Here is a 20,044-nt window from a genome sequence, read left to right on the forward strand (position 1 = left end):
GTGGCAGTGGGATCTCAAACATGCAGCATTATCCTTGGCTCAGTCTGACAGGTCCAGCAGCACCGTCAGTGGTAGCTTGGGAACTGATACCAGCCTCAAGCTCTACTCGGCACCAAGGCCTCATTTGGGCCCGCAAGCAAGGCAGGTCCTCGGCCAGCAATGTAGGCTGCACCTAGTGCCCATCAATGCTCCGCATCTACGCACGTCTGGGACGCCCGCAGTGCGAGCAGGGAGCCGACAGCCCTCCTGGGGGAGGCAAACGCCAGTGCAGGTGATGGGGAGCCCAGGATGGGGAGGATGATGCCAGTGTAGCTGAGGGGTGAGCCAGGGCGGGACAGGCACAGCACACCCCGAGGTGGAACTGGAGCCAACGGCACCAGCAAGTGGGCTGAGACGCGCGGGAGACTCTGGCTGGTCCAGACTTTTCTTAGCAGAGTCGACGAGTCTCCCTCAACTTTGGCACAGCCCTGCGGTTTGGATCCCTTTCTCAGGGCCATGAAGGGAAGCAGTCCTGATTGGTGAGGAAGTCCCAGGCTTGGCCAGCTCCAGTGACCTTGGAGAGGCGGATTCTCCACGGCAGTCCTCAGGGTTGAGGCAGACTGCTTCAGCCCTGAGCCTCTAACCATCCCCCTCTTTCGGACAGAGGGACAAAGAGAGCCCCCGTCCGAAACGTGGGCTCCCTCCCCACAAGCCAACACACATCACCCCAGACAGCGGAGCAACGGCTACACCCAGGGGGGCACCCGCCAGGAGAAACGAGCCGACTGGCACTGCCAGGCCATGGCTGCTAACTGGAGCCGTGCTACCCCTACCGGCAGGGCAGCCACAGAAAGCTGGCTCCTCTGAGGAAGTGGGCTCCCCCCAAAGCTCTGGATCGAATAGTCGCTAGTCTGAGGGGCCACACAACTGCCCCGCCGAGACACAAAGCCGGGAGCACACGACCACGCAGCGCGCTCTGCAGGGCCGGTGAGATGGCGCTGAGGGGTCAGGGCAGCACTGCTCTTACACAGCCAAGGGGGTGAACGGCCCCTCACGGTGCCGCTAGGCAAAAGCCTCTCACTCCAGTGCCTGGGCACACGCCTGCCAGCGGGCCAAGGGGATGCACTTCCACAGGCATCGGGACTTGGCCCTGCACTCTCACCCCTTTGTCAACCCATCCAAGTCAGCAGGACCCAAGGCCTGGGGGATGCCAATGTGAGGGCAGGTCACTAAACTAGACCCAAAGAATCCGAGAACTGAAAAGACCCTCAAGAGTCCAGTCCCCTGCCAGCTGGGATGGAGATTCCACAGCGCCCCCAAACTCCTTCCAGTGCTCCCCCTCCGAGGCGGACAGGCGCGAGACGGTGGCCTGGGACACTGGCTCAGCTGGCACCAGTGCAGTGCCTCAGTACTGCCTGTTCCAGAGCAGGTCACCGGACCCCTGGGCCGCCTGGGCCACCTCCCAGCACCTGGCTGCAAGCTCCCCGGGTCCTTGCCTCCTGCAGCGTGCCCCCAGGGGCCAAACCCCAAGAGCCTGGCCTTTGAGTTCAGAGAGCTGCGGTGGGCAGCTAAGGGAGGGGCTGGCCCACTGTCTGCACCCCAGGGGAGCTCCTCGGAAGGGCTGGGAGGCTGGCAGCAGCATGGCCTGGGCTGTGAGGAGGGGAGGCACCTCCTGCAGCATTTAACCAGGGAGCGAGGCACAGCAAGAGCTCAGCTGTTAACTCCCGCCGGCTAGCAGAGTCAGGCAGCGCTCTGGGGCTTTAGAAGTAACTCACCCGGGGCCCTCAAGGGAGGTGGCCATCTCTCCGGTGGGGGCAGAGATCCAACTGGGCACCACAAGGGAACAGTAAGAAACAAACCCAATTCCCCTCCGATCCAGGGAGTTCCTCTGCTCAGAGCTCCCCGGCCCTGTGCACTCTGCCAGTGCAGCTCTTGCAGCAGGCGGGTCGCTGGCTGTTTGCTAAACACTCGCTAGTTTGCAGGCCACAGGGAAGAAGGCAAAATGTGTTCCAGTGTAAAACCGCTGCAATTCTCAGAGAGTCAGGTGGGAAGTCACCCGGCTACCTCAGCTGGGCCTTGTGTCCACACAAGGGGTGTAGCACGTAATAGAAGAGCATAAGAACGGCCATACTGGGTCAGACCAAAGGTCCATCTAGCCCAGTAGCCTGCCTGCCCACAGTGGCCAGCACCAAGTGCCCCAGAGAGGGTGGACCGAAGACAATGATCAAGCGATTTGTCTCCTGCCATCCTTCTCCAGCCTCTGACAGACAGAGGCCAGGGACACCATTTTATCCCCTGGCTAATAGCCTTTTATGGACCTAACCTCCAGGAAATTATCTAGCTTCTCTTTAAACTCTGTTTTAGTCCTAGCCTTCACAGCCCCCTCAGGCAAGGAGTTCCACAGGTTGACTACACGCTGTGTGAAGAAGAACTTTCTTTTATTAGTTTTAAACCTGCTACCCATTAACTTCATTTGGTGTCCTCTAGTTCTTCTATTATGGGAAGCTTATATTATTGGCTGTCTGCTCGAGTGAAAGCAGGCTAACCCTCCCAGGGCAGGTGCTGTACTACACAGACAGTCCTGTGCTGGAGGGGGAATAAGCTCTAGCTACCAAATTCATAGTCCTGGAACATGAAATCTGATCCTTTGGGTGCTGTCAGCACATACCAGACAGATGTCACAGGGAGACCACCATTTCTCAACTACTATAAAGTGGGTGCATAACTGGCTGGAGAACTGTCTCAGAGAGTAGTTATTAATGGTTCACAATCCTGCTGGAAAGGTAGAACAAATGGGGTTCCACAGGGGTCTGTTTTGGGACCAGCTCTGTTCAATATCTTCATCAAGGATTTAGACATTGTCATAGAGAGGACGCTTATAAAGCTTGCAGAGGATCCCAAGCTGGGAGAGGTTGCAAGTGCTTTGGAGGATAAGGTCATAATTCAAAATGATCTGAACAAATTGGAGAAATGGTCTGAGGTAAACAGGATGAAGTTTAATAAGGACAAATGAGAGTGCTCCACTTAGGAAGGAACAATCAGTTTCCCACACACAGAATGGGAAGCGACTGTCTAGAAAGGAGTATGGCAGAAAGGGATCTAGGAGTTATAGCGGACCACAAACTAAATGTGAGTCAGCAGCGTGACGCTGTTGCAAAAAAAGCAAACATGATTCTGGGATGTATTAACAGGAGTGTTGTGAGCAAGACATGAGGAGTCATTTTTTTTCACTCTACTCTGCGCTGGGTAGGCCTCAGGTGGAGTATTGTGTCCAGGTTTGAGTCCCACATTTCAAGAAAGATGTGGAGAAATTGGAGAAGGTCCAGCGAAGAGCAACAAGAATGATTAACGGTCTAGAGAACATGAGCTATGAGGGAAGGCTGAAGGAACTGGGCTTGTTTAGTTTGGAAAAGAGAAGATTGAGGAGGGACATGATAGCGGTTTTCAGGTATCTAAAAGGGTGTCAGAAAGAGGAGGGAGAAAAATTGTTCTCCTTGGCCTCCGATGACAGGACAAGCAGCGATGGGCTTAAACTGCAGCAAGGGAGGTTTAGGTTGGACATTAGGAAAAAGTTCCTGCCTGTCAGGGTGGTTAAACACTGGAATAAATTGCCCAGGGAGGTGGTGGAATCCCCATCGCTGGAGATAGTTAAAAGCAGGTTAGGCAGACACCCGGCAGGGATGATCTAGATAGTCTTGGTCCTGCCATGTGGGCAGGGGACTGGACTTGACCTCTTACGGTCCCTGCCAGTTCTAGTGTGCTAGGATTCTATAGGAGACCAGGCCACCCACCCTTCTGTGCTGCTTCTAGCAGGGTGCTGCCTTCAGAGCTGGGTTCCTCCCCAGCAGCCACCCCACACCAGCAGCGGTACAGAAATAGGGGACGCAGCACTGCACCCTCCACCACACCTCCTTTTGGGGCCAAGGCCCTACCATTGCACCCTGGGACATTGCAGATGTAAATAGCTGAATGCATGAAATTCACAATTTTTAAAATCCTAGAACCATGAAACGGACTCAAAAGGACCATGAATTTGGTAGGGCCTTAGCGACAGCATAAGGCGCCTTGCTATTGGTCAAACTGTCCACCCAAAGGCTGTGCTGGTAGAATGGTGCGGGAGCCCTAATATCCCAGTTCTAACCGCACCAAGCCTATGGGACAGCCAGGCCTTCCTTCTCAAGGGTCCCAGCCGCTCAGGGGCCGTGCTGGGCTCAGGCTCCCAGGGGCAATCGGGTGTGGTGGAGGCGGAGAGCCCACAGGGCAGAAGCAGCGAGTAGAGTGTGGTGCACACAGCAGGAGTCGAGCCTGAATGAAAGCCAGTAGGAAGGGCAGAATGAGCTCTCTGCGGCGAGCGGGCTGCAGTGGAGACGGCACCGTGTTCAAAGTGGGAGTCGTGGGGAGAAAGGCTCCAGTGCGCTGCTGCTCCTGAAGACCCCTGTGCTGAGCAGGGCAGCTGAGGTGTGTGCACAGCGGGGTGTGCAGCAATGAGCCTTCTCGCTGTTTCCATCTGTGCAGGGATACATGTGTGTGCTGTGCACTGGGGCACGTGTGGATGTGCACCACCAGTAGGAACACCTGCTAATTGGCTGGGTGACACTGGAATCTGTCCTGGGGGCCGCCCAAGCACCCCCTTTCCAGGGAACACTGGGATGCATGTGCACAGGGAAATATGTGGCCAGGAGCATGGGGAACGGGTCCTGGAGCTCCGGTGGCTCCAGAGGGTACAGCTTAACACGGACATCATAAAAACCAAACCCCACTGGAGAGCGACCCTTCCTACCGTCAGACAGAGGACACGGAAGGGTCCCTTGGGAACCTGCCCCGGGGTTTCGGTCCTGTTTACCACTCCCTCACACGACAAAAATCCTCCTCCTACTGACGATAAGGCTGGGTGGACAGCAGTAACTTCTGTAACAGCACCCCGAATGGTGCAGCTAGCCCAGGCATTGACAGCCGGAGTGCAAACAGGAACCACTGCATGGCTCTTCCTACAAGACGGCCGTGCACTTCCGTCTCTGTGCGCGAGAGGACTGACGTAACCAGAATGCCGAACGCGCCTGTTAGCGACACTTGGGTGGGGATCATTGCAGATGTGTACTGGGCCCCGTGCCTGTCCTACAGGAGAGGCGCAGCCCCTAGGCCCCTGCTGCGCAGACGGAACGCACCCGGGAAGAAGCCACGAAAATCCCTTCCCTACCATGGGCGAAAGTGGCAGCATGCGCTGATCAGCGCCCCCTGCCCACCACCCAGCAGCTGACGCTGCTCTCCCTCCCAAAGACAGGTCTGGGCAGCCTGGCACCGGGGGCAGGCCAGGAGAGGAGGGGTTCGTGAAGGGCCAGCATGTGCAGGAAGAGCCCCCTCCAGAGGCAGGCAGCGGGGGGAGACGTCCGGGCAGCGTGGCACTCACAGGGAGATGGCGTGTGAGTAGCCAGGCAGCAGCAGGGAAAGCAAAGCAAAGAAACCAAACAGCAGAAGTCAGGGAAAGCTCTGGAAGGAAAGAGGCTTCTCATCGCCCCTCCAGGCTGCGCTGTGCTGCGCCAAGCCCCGCCGTCACGGGAAACGCAGTCAAGGCCCCCGGGCAGGCCAGCCACAGAGGGCTTCTTCTCTCACCCACACGTAGCCTTTCAGAAGAGCCTGGCTGCCCCCCTTGGGGGAGCCCTGGGAGCAGCGGCCGCAGGGCTTGGACGGGATATGCCGGGACAGGGGGGTGCCCACGCTGCGCCGCTCTCTGGAGTCCAGGGCCAGCGAGCTCTGACGTCCATTGGGGCCAGCACACACGACTCTGCCTCGTGGGGCGGGGCTGGAAGCAGGATGCCGTTGCAGGTGTGCCGGGGCTTACTGAAGAGGCTGCAGAGCACGGAGCTCAGGCGTGCGGCCAGTGGGCCAGGAGAGGCAGGCGTGTGCGCCCGGGAGCGCCAGCAGAATTGCCATGCTGGCATGGGGAGACACAGGAAGGGACTGCAGCCGAGGTCACATGCCCAGGTCTGTTCACAGCGGCTGTGCGAGCCCCATTCACACAAATGCGCCCAGGGGATTCTTGCACGTCTGCCGACAGGCCTGGGGAGCTGGGCCCTGCTGGAGGAGTGGGGTGACTGCGGGGCACCTTCCTCATTTCCCAGCTGCCCTCAAGGGGAGCCTGCTGGCCTTGGCCAAGCGTGCACAAGAGCTGTTCTGAAAGGCTTGGGAAGACCTGGCTCCGGCCTGGCCCGGGAAGGGGGCAGCGGGCGGGAGGGCCTGCAGGCTGCACGGAGGGCACGCTGTCTCAGCCCCCTGGCACGAGAGGAAGGCTGGCGAAATAGGCCGCAGGCCTGGGGAGAGTGGACAGTGCCCCCTTCTCGCTCTCTCTCTCTCTGTGCCTCTCGGCCAGGGCCGGCTTGCTACATACCTCCTTTCCTACACATTTTCTTGTTGGGCTTTCGGGCGCATTCCTTGGAAATCCGTTTTACTGTAAAATGAATAAAAGACTCCAAAATAACAGGAGGCTCCACTGGCTGGAGTGGGCATGCAATGACAACCCGCTGCCCACCCCACCCCTCGTGGGACCGCGGGATGGGGGAGGGGAGCTTGGCTGTGGGAGGAAAACTCTGGGCCAAGTGTCCTGGGATGGAAGGAAGTCGTAGTGCTGTCCCCTGCAGCCGGGAACCCCACGGGAAGAGAAGAGGAGCTGCCAGGCTCCAGAGCAGCTGTCTTGCCACCAAACTGCTCAGGGCATGGCAGGCCGGCCCCTCCAGTTCTCTTTCATCCCGGGCTCGTGTTCGGGCGATTCTGGCAGCTGGCACAGGGCCCGGGAACCCACGACTCCCCTTGCGGCGAGGCTGCCACAGGCCTGAGCCAGGGCGCGGCCCCCTCGCCCCGCTACTTACAGTTCAGACGGGATCCCCTAGGAACAAAGCCATTGGAGACAAGAGGCACCCTGAGGCGCCCAGCCTCACCGCTCTCCAGCCCCCGGCTGGTCCTGCAAGCTGCATTGCGCCAGGCATGCTGCCACGTGGCCTGACCCCCAGCAGAGCACGGCACCAGCTCTCCAGGGCCCTCCCAGGCAAGAATGGCTGGGCCCCCATCACAGCAAGAGAGTGTTCCTCCTAGCCAGCAGCAGCCCAGGCCCCAGAACTAGCGCAGGAACCAGGGGGACAAGGGGAGACAAACCCAAGACAGCGCCTGGCCCTCGGCGCCTCGGGAGCCCAGAGCAGCTGGTCACTGTGCGCCTGTGGTCAGAGAAGCCCTTTCAGGTCGGGCAGCGCAGAGGGACCCGGGGGAGGGGCCGAGCTGTGTGGGGCGGGGAGAAGAGAGAGCACAGGAGACAGAGGGGGAGAGGGCAAGCAGAGTGGCCGAAGCTCTTCGCAGACAGACAGCATGCTGCAGGGGCCACAACCACATGCTTCAAACACAACATCCAGGGGGACGGAGCAGAGGAACTCTGGCACACCCCGACCCGGGCAGGCCCGTCTCCACCTGCCCCTGGGCACACTCACCATCCTCGGTGGGAATGTAAATGTTGAGGTACAGGCAGTCCTCGTTGGGGTCCTGGATGTACGTGGCGACTATGTCCAAATTGGAGGTGAACCAGATGGGCAGCATGATCTCGGGGACTGCACTGTGGATGTTCTGAGGACAGACCGGTGAGAAGTGGGTAGCATTCCTTATTCCAGACCAAGAGGAGGGGGGCTCCGGGGGCATGAACCTCTTTTCCCCAATGGGCGGGGCTGCATACGGCACCCCCAGGTACTGATCCACGGGACCCAGAATCTCACTAGGCAGTGGAACCCGGACCCCTCGTAGCTTTCCATAGTGTGTGTTGACAGTCGGCGAGTAGAGCTGGCCATCCATCTGTACAACAGCCAGGCTCAGAACCCAGAGCAGGAGGCAAAGGTCCCGGCCTGCAGCCAGCTCAGGCACTTGGAGAGCGGGGAACAAGGACAGGCTCCTCTGGAGTATGAGCCACATTGTCCGTGAGGAGCAGCACCACCAGTCACACCTGAAGCTCGCTCCGGGGGCTCAGAGGAACCCCATGGTGCCCCCAGCCAGACTCGGAACGCCACCCAGAACCGAATGGCAGGCGGTGAGCCAGGGAGATCCGGGAGTGTTCCTCTTCAAAGCCCCCAGCCGGCCGGCTGCTCCTCACCTTCAGACACAGCAGCCCTGACAGGATGGACGGTTCTGCGGAAAGACGGAGAGGAATTAACAGGCATGGACCCTCACTGGAGAATGGCAGCTCCACCTGCCCAAGGAAGCCTGCAGCACAAATGCCCCCCCATTCCACAGCCTGGCCAGGGGCAGGAAGAGATCGTCAACACCTCACCTGAATGCTCCTCCCCTCCAGCCCTGGATACCCCCCGCAGCTGCCTCCCAGGCTGCTGTCAGCCCCGTGGTCTGGCGAGGCACCTGGCGCCAGCTGCAGCGGGCAGGGCAAGGGGCTGGACTCCAGGGCAGGAGGGCTGTGCGTCAGCGGCAGACGCACTGCTCAAGCATTAGGCTCCACGCTCGCCGCAAAGGGCTCAGCTCACACATCAGCTCCCGGCGGAGGGCTGGGGAGAGCAGTGCTGCAGGGATGCAAAGGCCTGCGGAGGGGAAGGACACTGACACCGCTGGACAGAGAGGAGCGCACTAGCAGGACCCAGAGCCTGGCAGCCGTCTCCAGCCAGCAGGCCAAAAGTGCCCCGACTGCTTTGAGCCTAGGACGGAGGGGTCAGCAGAGCCCGGCACAGACACCAAAACGAGAGTCCCCATCTGCTGGAAACAATGTGCAGCCGCTCTGCAAGCCGTTCCCTGCCTCCCTGTGTAGCCACGTCCACAGCGGCCTCCCGGCGCCTTGCTCTCCGGTGGGCACTGCGACTGGGGAGCAGCTTCCAGGTCGGCGCGCCAGGCAGGGCGGAGCGGGACAGGCACCCCGCCCTGCCCCCCCTCCCTGGCAAGCGCCGGGCGGAGCGGGACAGGCACCCCGCCCTGCCCACCCTCCCTGGCAAGCGCCGGGCGGAGCGGGACAGGCACCCCGCCCTGCCCCCCCTCCCTGGTAAGCGCCGGGCGGAGCGGGACAGGCACCCCGCCCTGCCCACCCTCCCTGGTAAGCGCCGGGCGGAGCGGGACAGGCACCCCGCCCTGCCCCCCCTCCCTGGCAAGCGCCGGGCGGAGCGGGACAGGCACCCCGCCCTGCCTACCCTCCCTGGCAAGCGCCGGGCGGAGCGGGACAGGCACCCCGCACTGCCCACCCTCCCTGGCAAGCGCCGGGCGGAGCGGGACAGGCACCCCGCCCTGCCCACCCGCCCTGGCAAGCGCCGGGCGGAGCGGGACAGGCACCCCGCCCTGCCCACCCGCCCTGGCAAGCGCCGGGCGGAGCGGGACAGGCACCCCGCCCTGCCCACCCGCCCTGGCAAGCGCCGGGCGGAGCGGGACAGGCACCCCGCCCTGCCCACCCGCCCTGGTAAGCGCCGGGCGGAGCGGAACAGGCACCCCGCCCTGCCCACCCTCCCTGGCAAGCGCCGGGCGGAGCGGGACAGGCACCCCGCCCTGCCCACCCTCCCTGGCAAGCGCCGGGCGGAGCGGGACAGGCACCCCGCCCTGCCCACCCTCCCTGGTAAGCGCCGGGCGGAGCGGGACAGGCACCCCGCCCTGCCCACCCTCCCTGGTAAGCGCCGGGCGGAGCGGGACAGGCACCCCGCCCTGCCCACCCGCCCTGGTAAGCGCCGGGCGGAGCGGGACAGGCACCCCGCCCTGCCCCCCCGCCCTGGTAAGCGCCGGGCGGAGCGGGACAGGCACCCCGCCCTGCCCCCCCGCCCTGGTAAGCGCCGGGCGGAGCGGGACAGGCACCCCGCCCTGCCCCCCCTCCCTGGTAAGCGCCGGGCGGAGCGGGACAGGCACCCCGCCCTGCCCACCCGCCCTGGTAAGCGCCGGGCGGAGCGGGACAAGCAGAAGTACAGTGATGCTCCTATTGTGAGGCAGTGGACTGACCCGCCACACTGCTGCCCCCAGGCTGGCTGGTACCCCATGCCTTCTGTTCTCAAGGATGTTGTGTTTACCTTTGGCTAATGACCAAGCCTGACCATCTGACATCTCTTGTTAGGGAGTTAATCAAGCCCGTCACAGGAGAGTAGTATTGCCAGCTGACATGGAGCTGTCCAGGCCCATGCAGGCAGCACCCACACAAAGGAATGCCTCGTGGCCCTGGACAGTCCCCATGGTGGCAACAAGCGGAAGGACAGAAGGAAAGCCCAATGGTCAGGGCACCAGCCTAGGACGGGGGAGACCTGGGTTCAAATCCCTGCTCTCTGTGATACCTTGTACAAGTCCCATAGCCTCTCTAAGCCCCAGCCCATGTGCTGAGGGGCTGGAGGGATAAATGCATTGAAGACCATGAGGGCTGTGTCTAGACTGGCAGGATTTTCCACAAATGCTTTTAATGGAAAAGTTTTCCGTTAAAAGCATTTGCGGAAAAGAGCGGCTAGATCGGCAGGACGTGTTTCTTCAAAAGCACTTTTTGCGGAAAAGCGTCCGTGCCAATCTAGACATGGTTTTGCACAAAACAAATCTGAGCTGTCTACACTGGCCCATTTGCACAAAAGGACTTTTGCCCGAACAGGAGCAGCACAGTATTTCCGCAAGAAGCACCGATTTCTTACATGAGATCGGCAGTGTTCTTGTGGAAATTCAAGCGGCCAGTGTAGACAGCTGGCAAGTTTTTCCGCAAAAGCACTTGCTTTTGCAGAAAAACTTGCCAGTCTAGACACAGCCGAGATGTCTAGATACTACAGTCCCTGCCCAATAAGCGCTGCCCACTGTCTCACAGAGCAGTGATGCCTCTGCCCTCGTCAGAGCCATTCCTCATAGACTCATAGACTTTAAGGTCAGAAGGGACCATTTCGATCATCTAGTCGGACCCCCTGCACAGTGCAGGCCACAGAATCTCGCCCACCCCTCCTAGAATAATCCTCTCACCTATATCTCAGATATTGAAGTCCTTGAAATGATGGTTCAAAGACGCCAAGATGCAGAGAATCCTCCCGCTAGTGACCCATGCCCCATGCTACAGAGGAAGGCGAAAAACCTCCAGGGTCTCTGCCAATCTACCCTGGAGGAAAATTCCTTCCCGACCCCAAATATGGCGATCAGCTAAACCCTGAGCATGGGCAAGACTCAGGAGCCAGACACCCAGAAAAAAGTTCTCTGTAGTAACTCGTATCTTCCCACCACTGGCCTATTTACCACTGATAGTGAAAGGTAAATTAATTGCCAAGATCATGTTATCTCATCAAACCATCCCCTTCATAAACCCATCTAGCTTTATCTGGAAGCCAGATAGGTCTTTTGCCCCCACTACTTCCCTTGGAAGGCTGTTCCAGAACCTCACTCCTCTAATGGTTAGAAACCTTCGTCTAATTTCGAGTCTAAACTTCCTACTAGCCAGCTTATATCCATTTGTTCTTGTGTCCACATTGGTACTGAGCTTAAATAATTCCTCTCCCTCCCTGGTATTTATCCCTCTAATATATTTAAAGAGAACAATCATGTCTCCCTCAGCCTTCTTTTGGTTAAGGTAAACAAGCCAAGCTCCTTGAGTCTCCTTTCATAAGACAGGTTTTCCATTCCTCGGATCATCCTAGTGGCCCTTCTTTGTACCTGTTCCAGTTTGAATTCATCCTTCTTAAACATGGGAGACCAGAACTGCACACAGTATTCCAAATGGGGTCTCACCAATACCTTGTATAACGGCACTAACACCTCCTTATCCCTACTGGAAATACCTCGCCTAATACATCCCAAGACCGTATTAGCCTTTTTCATGGCCATGTCACAATGGTGGCTCATAGTCATCCTGTGATCAACCAGGACTCCGAGGTCCTTCTCCTCCTCCGTTACTTCCAACCAATGTGTCCCCAGCTTATAACTAAAATTCTTGTTATTAATACCTAAATGCATAACCTTACACTTCTCACTATTAAATTTCATCCTATTACTATTACTCCATTTTACAAGATCATCCAGATCTTCCTGTATGATATCCCGATCCTTTTCTGAATTGGCAATACCTCCCAACTTTGCGTCATCTTCAAACTTTATTAGCACACCCCCACTTTTAGTGCCGAGGTCACTAATAAAAAGATTAAATAATAATGGTCCCAGAACTGATCCCTGAGGAACTCCGCTAGTAACCTCTCTCCAGCCTGACAGTTCACCTTTCAGTATGACTCGCTGTAGTCTCCCTTTTAACCAGTTCCTTATCCATCTCTCAATTTTCATATTGATCCCCATCTTTTCCAATTTAACCAATAATTCCCCATGTGGTACTGTATCAAATGCCTTACTGAAATGGAGGTAGAATAGATCCACTGCATTTCCTTTATCTAAAAAATCTGTTACTTTCTCAAAGAAGGAGATCAGGTTGGTTTGGCACGATCTACCTTTTGTAAAACCATGTTGTAATTTGTCCCAACTGTCATTAACCTCAATGTCCCTAACTACTTTCTCCTTCAAAACTTTTTCCAAGACCTTGCATACTACATATGTCAAACTAACAGGCCTGTAGTTACCCGGGTCACTTTTTTCCCCTTTCTTAAAAATCGGAACTATATTAGCAATTCTCCGGTCAAATGGTACAAGCCCTGAGTTTAGAGATTCATTAAAATTTTTTGCTAATGGACTTGCAATTTCATGTGCCAGTTCCTTTACTATTCTTGGATGAAGATTATCTGGGCCCCCTGATTTACTCCCATTAAGATGTTTGAGTTTGGCTTCTACCTCAGATTTGGTAATATCTTCCTCCATATCCTTATTCCCATTTGTTATGTTGCCATTATCCCTAAGCTCTTCATTAGCCTCATTAAAGACTGAAGCAAAGTATTTGTTTAGATATTGGGCCATGCCTAGATTATCCTTAACCTCCACTCCATCCTTAGTAAGAAATTGTTACTCACCTTGTGCAGTAACATCTGTTCTTCAAGATGTCCCCCCCCGTGTGTGCTCCACTAACGGTGTCGGGCTCGTCCCAACGCCGCAAACCAGAGAGTTTTTGCCAGCAGTAGCCCCCTCCGGAGGACCGCACATGCGCAGAAGTGCCTCGCGCCTTTCGCGCTCTTTTCTGCGTTAAGCGGTCCGACGCGCCAGTTCCTCCTAGCCGGAACATCTGCAAAATATAAACGTAAGAGTTCCGAAGCAGGGAGGAGGGTGGGTCGTGGAGCACCCACGGGGACACACATCTCGAAGAACAGATGTTACTGCACAAGGTGAGTAACAATTTCTTCTTCTTCGAGTGATGTCCCCGTGGGTGCTCCACTAAAGGTGAGTAGGAAGCAGTAGCCCAAAGAGAGACGCCGTGCTTCGGAATTATCTGTGCACAGAAGAGAGAACTGCTTGAGCGACTGCTATGTCTGTAGCCCTGAAGCGATCCAGGGCATAATGCCTAGCGAACGTAGACGAAGATGACCAAATAGCCGCACGGCATATGTCTCGCAGGGGAACGTTCTTCAGGAATGCCATGGAAGTGGACATGCTCCTGGTCGAGTGTGCTTTTGGTCTACAGGGCAGGGGCCTGCCGTGGATGGTGTAACAGCGAGTGATGCAATTCACAATATGTGAGGAGATGCGCTGCGAGATCTGTTGGCCTTTAGAGTGGGTTGCCAGAGATAGTAGTAGGCGTGAGGACTTTCGAAAAGAACGCGTTCTGTCCAAGTAGAATGCAAGTGCTCTCCTGATGTCTAGTGTGTGCAAGCATGCCTCCTCGGGGTTAGTGTGTGGTTTCGGAAAGAAAATGGGAAAAACCATGGGCTCGTTGATGAATGGTGAATTGACTTTTGGCAAGAAGGCTGGGTGACAGTGTAATGTGACCCCCTGTTGGGTGAATAATGTATACGGAGGATCGGCGGAAAGTGCTGCGAGTTCAGAAACGCGGCGGGCTGACGTGATTGCCAGGAGAAAGGAGACCTTAGTGGTGAGAGTCTGCATGTCACAAGTTGCCAGCGGTTCAAATGGTGGCTGAGTAAGAGTGTCCAATACAAAGGTAAGGTCCCAAGGCTCAGGAGTGGGCCTGTATGGTGGGTAAAAGTTGGTAATTCCTTTCATGAACCTCTTTGCGAGTGGCTGCACGAAGACAGAAGATCCATCTATGGGAGAATGGAAGGCTGAGATTGCCGCCAAATGAACCTTAAGTGAAGCTATCGCCAAGCTCTGTGAGCGTAAGTGGAGCATATAGTCCAGGATGGATTGTATAGGTGCCCTTAGAGGGTCCGTGTCCTGTGAGTGGCACCACGTCTGGAAGCGTCGCCACTTGTAAAAGTAAGATCTCCTGGTGGATTGGCGCCTGCTTTGTATGAGGACTTCTCTGACTGCTTGGGAACAGGTTAATTCCGGTCCTTGGAGCCAGTCAGGAGCCAGGCTGTTAGGTGCAGCTGGTTGATACTGGGGTGGAGAAGGGTGCCATGCTGCTGGGAGAGGAGGTTGGGCCGCTGCGGAAATTGGAGAGGCTGAGACATCAACATGTGCATAAGTTGCGATAGCCAAGTCTGACGGGGCCAAAAGGGAGCCACCAGGATTACTGTTGCTGCATCCGCCAGTATCTTCCCTATCACCCGAGGAATCAGGGGAATTGGGGGAAAGGCGTATAGAAGACGGTACTTCCCCCAATGAAGCAGAAAGGCATCTCCTATCGATCCGTTGCCTATGCCAGCTCTCGAGCAGTAAGAACGGCATTTCTTGTTGTCTCGAATGGCAAAGAGGTCCACTTCCGGGTGGCCCCATAGTTGGAAGAGGCTGCAGACTACCTCGTCGAGGAGCTCCCATTCGTGCTGGGAGTGGAAAGATCTGCTCAGTGTATCCACGATGGTATTGCTCTTGCCCGGAAGGTAAGCAGCTTTGAGTGTAACGCCGTGGCAAATCGCCCAATTCCAAAGGCGTACTGATTCTGCACATAGGGTTCTGGATCTGGCTCCGCCCTGGCGATTGATATAGTATACGGTGCAGATGTTGTCCGTAAGGATCTGTACTGAGGTGCCTTGGATGTGATGAACAAAGTGACGACATGCGTTGAAGACTGCTATGAGCTCTAGAAAGTTTATGTGGAGTAGGGCTTCTTGGTGAGACCATAGACCCTGGACCTGATGTTGTAGCATGTGAGCACCCCAGCCCACGAGGTACGCGTCGGTGGTAATTTGTAGAGATGGAGCTCGAGCGCGGAATGGGACACCCGCAAGCACCTTGGTCGGATCGAGCCACCACGTCAGTGAATCTTTGACGCGAGCAGGGATGGATGTCAACTTGTGTACAGGCAGTCCCCGAGTTACGCGGATCCGACTTATGTCGGATCCGCAGTTACGAACAAGTTCCTCTCCCTGGTCTCCAGCAGACCAGGGAGAGGAAGCAAAGCGGTGGAACACGTGGGCAGCGGACAAGTCTGTCCGCTGCCCACGCGCTCCGAGGCTTGGCTCTGCTTTGCCCCCCCCCTTCCCCTGGTCTGCAGACCAGGGGAATGGGGGGGGCAAAGCAGAGCCAAGCCCCGGAGCACCCGGCCAGCTGACAGCCCAGACGCATCTGGGCTGTCAGCTGATCGTGCGCGCCGCGGCTTGGCTCTGCTTGGCTCTGCTTTGCCCCCCCCCTCCCCGTCCCCCTGGTCTGCAGACCAGGAGGACGGGGGGGCAAAGCAGAGCAAAGCCGCGGAGCACGCGGGCAGCGGACAGCCACGGCGCATCTGGGCTGTCCCGCTGCCCCCGTGCTCCGTGGCTTTGCTCCAGACACCTGTGGTACAGCAGCTAGGGCGCTGCCAGTTGGTCCTGTAGCGCCGCTCTGGGCGCTACTGGACCAACCGGGCAGCACCCCAGCTGTTCTGCCCCAGGCGTCCTGATTCAGCCACTGCTGGTCAGATTCAGCAGCGGCTGAATCAGGACGCCTGGGGCAGAGCAGCTTGGGTGCTGCTGGGTTGGTCCAGTAGCGCCGAGGAGCGGCGGCGCTACTGGACCAACCCAGCAGCACCCCAGCTGCTCTGCCCCAGGCGTCCCCAAGTCAGCCGCTGCTGAAACTGACCAGTGGCTGACTACAGGAAGCCCCTGCCCCGGGGCTTCCTGGAATCAGCCGCTGATCAGTTTCAGCAGCAGCTGACTTGGGGATGCCTGGGGTTCTTAAGTTGAATCTGTATGTAAGTCAGAACTGGCGTCCAGATTCAGCCGCTGTTGAAACTGATCAGTTTCAGCAGCGGCTGAATCTGGACGCCAGTTCCGACTTACATATTCAACTTAAAAACAAACCTACAGTCCCTATCTTGTACGTAACCCGGGGACTGCCTGTATATCGGTGATGCCGGGATTGTATACCATCTGGAGCCAATGCTGCAGACACCGCATGCAGAGACGTGAATGTGCAACGACGTAAGTTGTAGAAGCCATGTGGCCTAATAACTTCAGGCACGTGAGGAACGAGACCGCTGGAGTGGTGCACAGGACATTCACTAGGTCTCGGATGGCGTGGGCCCTGTCCGTGGGTAAGTACGCCCTGGTAGTTATAGAATCTATCCTGGCCCCAATGAACTCGATGGACTGGGACAGAATCAGAGACGATTTTGGTAGGTTGATTACCAGCCCTAGAGTTTCGAAGATGCCTCTCGCAACGGTAACTACGGTTTCAATCTGTCGCATAGAAGGGGCCCTGAGTAGACAGTCGTCGAGATAGGGAAAGATGGTGATGCCAGTGCATCGGAGGTATGCGGCTACCACTGCTAGGGTCTTTGAGAATACCCTGGGAGCCGCAGAAAGACCGAAAGGAAGTACAGCATATTGGTAGTGGTCGGTGCCTAGGGTAAAACATAGAAATCTCCTGTGGACCAGATGGACAGAGATATGAAAGTACGCATCTTGGAGATCAAGGGATGCGAACCAATCCCCCTGATGTAGTGATGGTATGATGGAGCCCAAGGTAACCATTTTGAATTTTTGCTTCCGCAGGTAGCGGTTGAGGCCACGAAGGTCTAGAATTGGTCTCCAGCCGCCGGACTTCTTTCGCGTGAGAAAATACCGGGAGTAGAAGCCTTTGCCTCTGAAGTCGGAAGGAACCTCCTCTACTGCCCCGGTAGTAAGTAGGCGCGTGACCTCCTGGCGCAGTAGAAGGTCGTGAGAGGGGTCCCTGAAAAGGGACGGGGATGGAGGGTTGGAGGGGGAGAGGGTGGTGAAGGGGATGGCGAGGCCAGAAGTGATGATCTCCCTGATCCAACGGTCCGTGGTGATGGCGAACCAACAGCGGTAGTACGGTCTCAGGCGATAATGGAATAACTTGGTTACCTGCGGGTAGGGCTCCAACAGGGGTATGGCGCGCAGTCCCTCGACAAGGGCGTCAAACCTGCTGTCAAGGTTGTTGTTGGTTGTGCGCCCTATTGGGTTGTTGGTGCCATCGCTGGGGGCGCTGCCTCTGCCTGTGTTGCTCACATGGTCTAAAGCGTTGGGCAGTATAGGAGGAGAAGGGCCTCTGCCTGTTGTGGGGCCAAGCTCTCTTGCGCCTGAAAGGTGGGGTATACATGCCAAGGGTTCTCAACGTAGTTCGGGAATCCTTTCCCGAATGGAACACCTGATCGGTGTTCTGCACGAACAACGAGGCACGGTCAAAGGGGAGGTCCTCCACCTTGGGTTGTAGGTCTTTGGGCACTGATGCCAGGTGTAGCCAAGAGGCACGTCGCATGACGATAAACGTTGCCGTAGTGCGGGAAGCGGAATCAGCAATATCAAGAGAGATCTGGAGAGCGGTGCGGGCAGCTGTGTACCCCTGCTGCACGATAGATTTTAGTACCTTTCTCTTGGACTCCGGTAAATGATGTATGAGGGGAGCCAACTTAGAGTAGTTGTCGAAATTGTGGTTAGCGAGCTGGGCAGAGTAGTTGGCCATTCTCAGGGTGGCCATAGCAGAAGAATAGACCTTCCTGCCGAGGAGGTCCAGACGCTTCGCTTCCTTGTCCGCCGCCGAATTCCTAGATTGTGTAGACTTCGCCTTTTGTTGGGCAGCCTCAACTACGACGGAATTGGGGGCGGGATGGGTGAAAAGAAATTCCGCATCCTTTGCATCAATAAAGTATTTCCTATCCGCGCGCTTGTTTGTAGGAGGCACGGATGCTGGCGTCTGCCAGATGTCGTTGGAGATTTCGAGGATCGCTGCATTGAAAGGAAGGGCCAGCTTTGACTTGTTGGATTGTTGAAGATTCCTGAGGAGCGCATGCTGCTTCTGGGGTGCTTCCGAGGTATGTAGATTCTGGGAATAAGCAACCCTTTCAAAAAGCTCATGAAATTGTTTATAATCATCCACCAGAGAGGGCTCATCATTAAAAACCGCATCATCGGGGGGGGGGGGGGGAGGAGAGGTCCGTCGGGGAACCTGTAGGTTGCTGGTCTGTCACTGGGGATTGAGGGGCGCCTCCATGTGAAGCGTCGCCGGTGGGCGTTGGAGGGCGCTGCGCCGGTGGGATGGAGTCTTGGGTTTCTGGCTGCGGAGAATATGATTGACGCTCTTGCAGAGACAAGGGCTGTGAGAGCCTTGTGGGAGAGCGTGAGCGGTCACGATAGTGCCAGGTGTCTCGCCGATGGTGATAATCGTGGTGCGAGTAGCCGGATGAACGTGAGGTGGCGCTCCTGCGATGGTGATGATACACGCGGGAGGGTGATCGTGGAGATCGTGAGCGACAGGAATAGTGAGATAGAGACCTCGAATAGTATGAATAGCGGTAGTGTGGTGAGAAGGACCGTCTCGAGGATCACTGGTAGTGCCGAGAGGGAGAATGACTGTAGTAATGTCGTCCCCTGTGACGAGGTGAGAGAGATGGCTCAGGAGAGAAGACTGCTCTGCCCGGGCTGGAGGAAGGTGTACGGACGTGGTGAGTTTTCCTCTGTGCCTTAGTTGGAATACTCTCAGGTGGAGGAGCCATTGAGACTGGGCTGCCCTAGACCGAGATGACGGAGACAGAGTCGGATACATCCCCTAAAAGGTGTGGCGACCTAGGCACCGAGGTTGGGGATGGCGGTGCCGTATTCTCTCCTGATGCGCCAACTTGTTGGGCCGCGGGAACCGGCTCCGCAGAGGCTGGTGCGACAGAGCTGTGCTGGTGTTCACTCTGGCGTGTAAGGTTGCTCCCCGCACTTTGAAAGAGGCCGGGTTGGTCTGGGCGCCAATTGCTTTCTCGGTGCTGGGTCGGATCGGCGCGCCTCCTGATCTCTCGGCACCGGCTCGCCCCTCGGCGCCGGGCGGGCTATCGGTGCTGTTTTAGCTGTTGGTGCGGTGCCGGCCGTTGGTGCCGACTCCTCCCTCGCCGGCAGGTGTTTCGACGGTGCCGGTCGAGGTCCCGGTGCCACGGACGGTGCCGTGGTGGCAAGTGGTGCTGCGTGGAGGCTCGGTGCCGTAGATGACTGTGCCAACTCCGGGTGCACTGCCGGTGCCGGTGGTACGGAGAGCGCGGGACTAGGCGCCGATGTGCTGCGGGCTTTAGGTGCCTTATCCGCTCCCTGTCTGGGAGGGAAGCCTGATGAGCTCCGTGCTTCTCCTGCACTTACACTCCTAGAGGGAGCGGAGCTTTTTCCATCCCAAGACTTACGTGGGACTGAAGCCTCCCGTTGCTCAGTTGACAGGGGTTGGAGCGCTTTGTTGAAAAGCAACATCTTCAGGCCCATTTCTCTGTCACGCCTAACCCGAGTGGTCAGCTTAGAGCAGTGACTGCATTTTTGGGGGATGTGGCCTTCTCCCAGACAGCGGATGCAGCGGGAGTGGCCGTCCGAGGCCGGCATAGGGTCGGCGCACTTCTTGAAGCCCGGAGATCCAGGCATGACGGCGGCACTAGAGGGGCCGGTCGGAGAGGCCTACGAACAACGGCCGTTAATTCTAACTTGAACTGTTTTAACTTTTTTTTTTTTTTTTAAACAACTAACTAACAACTAGAGAGAAAACTAACAATAGAGGGAAGGGGCTAACTGGGAGGAGAACTAATAATAATAATCTCGATTCTCCTCCGAAAGGGAGAAGCGTGTTCTAACTCCGTCTGCGACCGTGGACAGTTAGGAGGAACTGGCGCGTCGGACCGCTCAACGCAGAAAAGAGCGCGAACGGCGCGAGGCACTTCTGC

General features: G+C 57.1%; 1 protein-coding gene across 4 annotated transcripts in view; it reads right to left on the reverse strand.

The window, feature by feature from the left end:
• NLGN3 (neuroligin 3) overlaps positions 1–20,044 on the reverse strand; it is a 121,504-nt gene that overhangs the window by 66,016 nt on the left and 35,444 nt on the right. For 3 of the 4 annotated variants that reach the window (XM_075915673.2, XM_075915672.2, XM_075915671.2), the window contains exon 2: positions 7,452–8,136. In XM_075915673.2, coding sequence (XP_075771788.2) covers positions 7,452–7,923 — 472 coding nt within the window. In that variant the 5' untranslated portion in view covers positions 7,924–8,136. Of the gene's footprint in view, positions 1–6,364; positions 6,425–7,451; positions 8,137–20,044 lie in introns of all 4 variants that reach the window. The other variant, XM_075915670.2, reaches the window with a different exon arrangement.

This window comes from Pelodiscus sinensis, chromosome 13 (genome assembly GCF_052426305.1).
Source record: "Pelodiscus sinensis isolate ZL-2025 chromosome 13, ASM5242630v1, whole genome shotgun sequence".
NCBI classification, from domain to species: domain Eukaryota; kingdom Metazoa; phylum Chordata; order Testudines; family Trionychidae; genus Pelodiscus; species Pelodiscus sinensis.